Here is an 8,209-nt window from a genome sequence, read left to right as displayed (position 1 = left end):
TGCTTTACCATCTCGACTACCACCTTGGTGGTAGATTGGTGCTTTGATATCACATGATGTGTCTTCAATCCGTGGATTTGTCATCATGTGCTAAAATTCGGTAACATGTTCTTCGTGGGACACAATCCTATGTTGTCCCCAACAGTAGCATGTTTTAGGTTCTAATATGGCAGACTCTGGTTTGTGCTTTCCAATGTGTGTGGGGGGGGGGCATCACACTCCTTTACACTTCCTGCCTTCCAAAAGGAGTATGGCTTATAAAGAGCACCTTGAAGAGGCCAAATACAATGGTAGGGGAAGCAAATGAGGATGGGACCCCATGCCCTCATCTATAGCAGAAGAAGACAGGTCATGTGCCATTTTGGCTTAAACCAATGCTTCAGGCACCTGACCAGGTTCAAAAAATTTGCCTAGAAAGTGCCAAAACTTCATCAATCCTCCCATTGAATCATATGAACATATCATATCTTATGCATATCATATATCTGATCTAATAATTATGGTTCAACTTGAATCTTGATAAACCACTAGTTTCCAAGACAAAATGGGCCTCCAGTGGAATATTGCCAGTCCACCAAATATCAAATACTTTTAGAAAATCTTTTTTTTTTTTTTTTTTGGGTTAAAGTGAAAACTGTTTTTTCTGGTTGAAAAAAAATAAAATAAAAGTTTTAACAAATAGGACCAATTCTCTGAAAATTTTCCTCCTCCTTTCCTGAAATCCCTGCTTCCCCCTGAATTCCTGGGATAAATTAATCAACTTAAAGATTACTAGATCACATGGGTGTGTACTAGCTTTTCCCATATATATATATATATATTTTCTGAAAAACTAAAAGAAGAAAGACTATCTAGATGCTTCAATGGTTATGATCCTCCAGTCACTTTTACATCCAACCACTCTGAATCGATTAGATATCATCACTTTAGCACTGCTTTCTTTTATGTTGTAAGTTCCAAATTCTCATAGCTAAACAAACAAAAAAAAATCCAAAAATCACAAGAACATGTTCCAGCATCTAGATTTTGAGACACCAGTGGGAAAAAAAAAAAAAAAAAAAAAGATTCCAGATTTGGAGACTTCGAAGATATTAACAATCCGTGAGCCTTGAAGGCAGCTGGTGTGAGCTCCACAACAAACACACTCTCAGATGGTTTCAAGTTTCCACATCCTCTGCCATTAATTTGTTCCCACTGAGATAGGCATTTCTGACATCTCTCTATAAAATAGATGGCTCCCACACTCTACAAAGAATGCCTAGAACTGTAATTTCTGCATCCAATATATATATATAGCTAATTATTTTATAAAGAACAAGACTAAATAGGAGAGAAAGACAGATAGAAAGAGCCAAAGCATAAAACAAGAGGGGCATTGATGAAATTAAACTTATTCTCCCTTTAATTTCATTACAATATAAACCATAAATAATATTTGATCATATGACAAACCTTGCTTGATTCATACATATTCTTAATATATAGAAAAACTACAGGGGAGAGTCCAAAAAATGTCTCATCTCCTCATGAAAGTTTCTTCGATCTCCTAAATCAAAATACACTATATAATAAACAAATTGATGGTTACTGTCAGTAATGTCTTCAAGCAATAAGAGAAGATCATCAACGAATGTGAATATTGGACAAAAGAATGATATGGGTTGGGCTTTATTTGGATTGATCTTGAATAATTTCTTCAGCAGAAGCTCCACAGACGAATATCGACTTCTTCGTACAGATCATCAACCACAGGTGGAGCAAACAAGGCACCATTGAACATTTGATCAAAGAATTTTGGGGATTGTAGGCCGTCAAAGTTGTTGTACCAGGATTCCATCATGGCCATTGGCTCATTGACTTGATCAAATGGTGGCATTAGCGTGACATCATCGTCGACGAGTTGATCGGACGGTGAGGATGACATCGATGGGGATGAGACTGATGATGAGGATGAGGGAGCAGGAGGGGATGATGGTGGGGCAGTAGCATTGGCAATAAAGCTATTGGCTGCAGCTGCAGCCACTCTTTGGATGGACTTGGGCGACATAACAATATCATGAGGAGGAATATTGTGATGATAATCAGTGGAAGATGTGATGGGAAAGTTTAGATTTGCTGAAGAGCCTTTCAGGCATAAAAGTGCAGCATCATAGGCTCTGGCCGCTGCCTCTGCTGTTGAATAAGAGCCTAACCATATTCTTGTTTTCTGATTTGGTGCTCTTATCTCAGATACCCATGAACCCCAGCTCCTCATTCTCACTCCCTTGTACTTCTTTTTGCTCCCTCCTGATGCTGATGATGGTGCTGATGATGTTGATGGCATTGGCTTTGATGGCTCCAGATGACTCTTTTGCTCTGTCTTCACCATTTGTTGAAGACTCTGATGATCAATAACTTTTGTTTTCTCTGGATGATTCTTCTTTTCTTCTTTGTTATGAGAATGAGGAAAGCAATGACATGGGGACTGGATGTTGGGGAGAGCAGGCTGTTATTTATAGATGAGGGTTAGGGTCTTGGGCAAGGAATCCACCTAGTCAAAGAACAGTAGGGTTCTCGACATATGGACATCAAATGGGTGACAGATATTTTCCAGTGTATTTAAATCAAATATTTATTGAAATGAATATTTGGGATTTTCCACCCCACCCTTGAGTTAAAAGTTGTCTAAGATGCCGGCATTCTAGATACTTTTAACCCGAAGTGAAAAAAGTGAGAAAAATAGCATCGGATAAAAACATAAAAAAATTTATTTCATGGGGTTTTATAATTAGTTTAAAAATCACTCCCTAAGTTAAAAAAAATAAAATAAAAATCAGTCTTTAGGTTTTCATTACTTTAAAAATTATTTTATCGGTCAATTTGTTTAAAAATATTATTTCCATACATTACATTCACCGCTTGTTCAACTACCAATTGCACGTTTAGAACTTTGGGTTAAATATTTAATTTTTTTAGTATAAAACACACTTTGAATTTAAAATGTATAGCAGATGGTACCTGTGGATATCTGATAAATGTAATTGATATTTTTATTTATGTTCTGTCCAATAATTTATTGGCGTGTTACGTCAAACCATGAGCAATTACTACATGTTTCATATGACTCATTAATATTATTTTTTAAAAAATAAAAATAAAATAGAGAGTGGCTCAACCACCCCTTATGGCTTGTTAGGGCTTAGGCCGACAAAGGGGATAGTCGAGCCACTCCTTTGGCCACTCCAATTTGGCTACTGGGGTTGATTCGCCACTTCCAATGCCCATGGGACGGTTTAGTTAAGCCACCCTAAGCCAATCATGCATAAGGGGTGGCTCGACCCACCCCTAATCTTTTTTTTAAAACAAACAATATGAATGAGATATATAAAATAAGTTGCACGCTTACTAATTTAACGTGGTACTCCACTAAATTATTGGACAAAACATTAACAAAATGATCAACTATACTGTTTATTAGATGTTCCATAAGTACGTACCATTTACAATACTTTTAAAACCAAAAGGTCCGTTTGTTTTCACATTAAACCACATGTACCTATAAAGAATTTAACCCCTATCTAGTACTTGTGGGGGGTGGTTTGGAAGAATTGAATGATTCAACCACATAAATTGTCGACCAAGCTGGAAGAATTGTGTAGAAGAAAATGCATGGGAGCGTGGCATGCTTCATCAAGTAGTACCTGTCACACATTTACAATAAAAGACATTAATTACAATTCAGTGACTTTTTTGCTAGCCAACTTGCTGGGCAGTTACTTCTTTGACTAAGAATGAATAGTTATACCAAAAACGGCTTAGAAATGTAAAAACAAAAAAATAATAATAATAAATAAAATAAAATCATGCCTGCACGGAGCAGTGACAGCAGCAGCCAGGAAAAAAAGCAACGAACTATAAAAAAGGAAAACGACTGATCGTTTGGTGACTTACACAACAAGTCACCCCTCCCCAGTTGACGCCCACAAAAAAACTATAAAATATAGGAAATAAAAACAGGGCATAGGGGGTATTGGTAATTTTACCATTTTAATAAAGTTTGAGAGTAAATATTATTGAATATAAAAAAGCAGATGATATGATTAATATAATATGGTTGAGGGAGGGAGGGAGGGAGAGAGAAACATAGGATTCTGTGATTAGTCATAGCTAGGCAACTTCCAGGATTTGCAGGGGATCGAGTGATGCTTCTTAATAAGCTTTGAGAAAAAATAATGAAAATATATTGTGAACACGACACTCAAAACGCGCAGTCTTAATGCCAATATTGGAGATGGTTATCATCACCAGCTGGTGCTTCTCTGTCATGCAGAGGGCCAAAACCGCGTCATGGGGCCTCATGCAAAATACCATCACAAACTAATAAATAAATAAAAAGACTCACATATATGTACATCTCAACCGTTTCACTTGCATGCCATGGATTAATTTGCTTGGATTCTTACGCCTGCATGACTTGACTTTTGTGCTCTCTTGATCAGTCTTGAGGGTATTCTCCCTTTGGTACGTCACACCCAAAATCAGCTTCTTAATTTTCTAGCTTTGGGAAAAGATGCATGCCAGCACACGCATGGCATCATTGGCATGGATCGAAGGACCCTTTCTCATGAGCTTGTTTCTCAGCGTAGAAATTAAAAAGAAAAAAGAAAAAAAGAAGAAGAAGGGGTCAAGGGGACAATCAACATATATTTCTTTTCCAAATTACTGATGATACGTACGCAGGAGGGTGTTTTGTCAACTTTCCAGCACAATATGTTGTAAATGTCAAGCCATGCCCATTAATGCCTATGAATGTGAAAGGGATTGCATGCATGACAATTGACAGCCATGCATTATTCAAATTATTCGAATGCATATCTAGGGAATGCGTTATATATATATCGGGGTCGAATCGGTTGATTATGAGTCGTCTCCCAAGAACAGTGCATGAGGATAGGGATAAGGGAAATGATAATGTCCCAAAAATCGCAGTCATTGTAATGAATGTAAATATGTAATGCCATCGACCCAATTTCTAACTGTAATGAGAACCACAACTCAAGCTAGCATATATAAATTTAATTATAAGTCATTCATAAAAAAGATGAAAAATAAAAAGAAAAAGTAAATTAAATTCAGACCGTTGAAAAAACTACAGCACATGCATTATTTATCAAAATTTATAGCACCTCCGTGTAAGAAATAGAACCAAGATTTTTTATGAGGATGGGTCAAAGCTTGAATGAGAAGCCAAATGTATATTTTTTTTGATAGGATTCAAAGCCTAGTTTTGAGATCAAATATATATAAAGAAATTTTTTTTAAAAAATAAATATTTTAATTATACATACATATTCAGAACCAAGGAAGGGGGCATGGCCCCGTGCCCTTCTAGTTCTATCCGTACATGCACTTTTAGTCCATTCTAGAAATGAAAAATAGGAGAGGTTATCTCATCAACTCTCAATACTTCTTTTCTTTTCTTTTCTTTATATATATATATATATTATCTTTTTCTTTAATCCTCGTATATTAATTTTTTTTTTTTTTAATTTTGTTGTTCAACTTCTCCAATTTATCTCAAGTTTTCCTTGTTTTCTTGATTTTTATTTTCATCCAAACTTGAACGAATTAGTCCCATTTATATCTCATTATATATGATTTTTGCATTAGTGTCACTCTAATTTATCCCAAATATCACTTTAAAAACGTACAATTAAGACTGAATTATAATTTTACTAAACGGTTAATTACACTTTAAAATTCTCATTTTCATTAACTATGTTTTGTAACCTAAAACAATTTTTTAAAAAAAATATATATAGGGAGAGGATTCAATTTCCTTTTTTTTTTTTGAAGAGAGAGAGAGAGAGAGAGAGATGTATAGTGAAAGGCATAATTGCATTGTCCAAGGAAAATACATGTGTCAAAAGAATAGTGTCGTCAATCCGTACGAGTCCTCTCCCTCCTCTCTCCTTCCTCGATCTGGTCTCTTCGCAGGCATCTTTTTTTTTCTTAAAAATAGGGTAATGTACTAATTACTAAACTAATCACAAAATATATTCATATTTTCTAAGGTAGCTGACAGTCCGATTTCCGATAATAATTAATACAAATAATAGTTAAATGAATCCCACATGTTCGAGCCACACTTACGTACCCCCATCTTTCTTAATTTATATTAAATCTGCCAGAAATATTTCAGATTTGAAATCACTTAGGGTTTGTTTTGTTGGAAATTAGAAGGAAATTTCGTTGCACCCATTTCTTAATTTTCTTGTCCTTGTTCCAGGTTTTGACCACAAGGTTCTACTTTATTCCTTGCTTTGCCCAATGGCTTGTTAAATGTGAAAACTAGCTAGAAACCAGGTCATCTTTAGTAACATTTTTTGAAAAGTCTTTATTTATTTTTAATCCTTTTCAAATACCGAAACACACCTTAAAAATAAATAAACAACTTCAACCATTTTATAGGAATATTTTTTTTTAAAAAAAAAAAAACATATGTGGAGGTTGACTTTTTACTTCAAAAAATAAAAAATAAAAAAATGCTCGTATTCCACCCTCAATAGGACAAAAGTGATCACGCAATCATCTTAACGGAAGAGAGTCGTTAGTCACACGGCCATCCTCGTTGGACGAAGATAGTTGTGTGACCAACCCCAATAGAAGAGAAAAAGTGGTCGTCGCACGTACAATTACCCCCCAACATGACAAAGGGTTTAGTTGTGCAAGCACCCTTGATTTTTCCTTCTTAGTTTTGATTTTCTTATATGTTATTTAAAAAAAAGCTTAATCAATTTTTTGCTTTCATAAAAAGTTGACTAAATAATATTATTTCAGTAAACTCTATGAACAACACTTTTCAAACAAAATACTGTTATACAACTGTCATACAATTCGAATAAATTAAGTGATAATAAAAAACACGCTTGTGTTGCTTACTGATCATATTGCTAATCGGATACTTAGACATGGATTATATAAAAGCAATTTTGACCAACCACTTGATAGAGAAATTACTAAAATTTGAACCCAAATTGTCTTCTGCCAACACAATCGCCTAACAAGCTAGCCTTGACTAAAGTGAAACACACCCATGCCATGTGAATATTGTGTTTAATTAGCGTTAAGATAATGCTAATTTTCATACTCATTTATCACACTTACTTATTCTTAATCTTCAATCGATCAAAAAGCCCATTTATCAAGAAGTTCAAACACGTACATGTAATTCTTTCAATGTGACAACCACTTAATTATTTCCCTCCTCTGCTCTATCTCATACAATCCAACTCTTTTTTTTGTCTCTATCTCGATCTCAAGGAGAATTGATTATATATATATATATATATATATATATATATATATATATGTTAGGTAGAAAACAGGAGATATCTGAAAGAAGATGATGAGATGAGCAAAGGAAGATTCATGCTCCTTTGATCCACATTATAATCATGCATGCATGTACTGGGGAAATAGCAGTACTCTATCTCCCGTACCCATGCCATGACCTTCCGTACACCTTGCCATATTTATGAAAGCGACATCCAATAATGTAAACAGTATGAAAATTAAAGGAGGGAATTGTAGGGCCATTTCAATAGAAATACACCAACATGGGTTGAGAGAATGGGCGAAAGTGCAGTGAAGGCTTGGAAGGCTGGAGGATGTTGGACGATGAAGAGACAACATCCATGTGATGTGGGTACGAATCAAATCACAGAATTTTATTTTATTTTTATTTTTTTCTTTTCTTCTTTTAGAAAGAGAGAAATTTCCTGGAAAATGTGTTCATATATGGTGGTGGGGGTTGGGGGGTGGGGGGGTCTCATTCCAGCTTAACCATATCCTGATATCCATAGTGAGAGAGCTGTTCTGCACATACAATCAATAAATATATATCTTCTTCAAGGACGAACTTGTTGACCCAAAAGGTCGGTACATATATTTCATTTTTGAATCATGGGATATATATTATTATTACGAATATATATCAAATCTTAGCAATCTATAGATGAAGGTTCCGGGTTGGGACGGAAATCTAATTGAAATAAATAATAATGCATTTTCCACACATCCTATCTGGCGGAGAAAAGCTGCAAATACAGTACCATGAGTGCTTCCTTCATCCCTTCCATCAGCATGTGGCATTAGAGCATTCCCATTCTTTACTCTTTTTTAATTTTTTTTTTTATCTAAGTTTTAGCTAACATGCATTTTTTTTTTT

At 35.0% G+C, this 8,209-nt stretch overlaps 1 protein-coding gene across 1 annotated transcript; it reads right to left on the bottom strand.

Moving 5' to 3' along the window:
* Nucleotides 1–1,401: 1,401 nt before the first annotated feature.
* On the bottom strand, nt 1,402–2,449 carry LOC132167308 (ethylene-responsive transcription factor ERF014). Its single transcript, XM_059578234.1, has one exon. It carries the CDS (start codon nt 2,366–2,368, stop codon nt 1,697–1,699), a length of 672 nt encoding a protein of 223 aa, XP_059434217.1. The 5' UTR covers nt 2,369–2,449; the 3' UTR covers nt 1,402–1,696.
* Nucleotides 2,450–8,209: the final 5,760 nt, after the last annotated feature.

The sequence above is a fragment of the Corylus avellana genome, chromosome ca1 (assembly GCF_901000735.1).
Source record: "Corylus avellana chromosome ca1, CavTom2PMs-1.0".
Taxonomy (NCBI): domain Eukaryota; kingdom Viridiplantae; phylum Streptophyta; class Magnoliopsida; order Fagales; family Betulaceae; genus Corylus; species Corylus avellana.
This window is presented reverse-complemented; position numbering and strand designations above follow the sequence as displayed.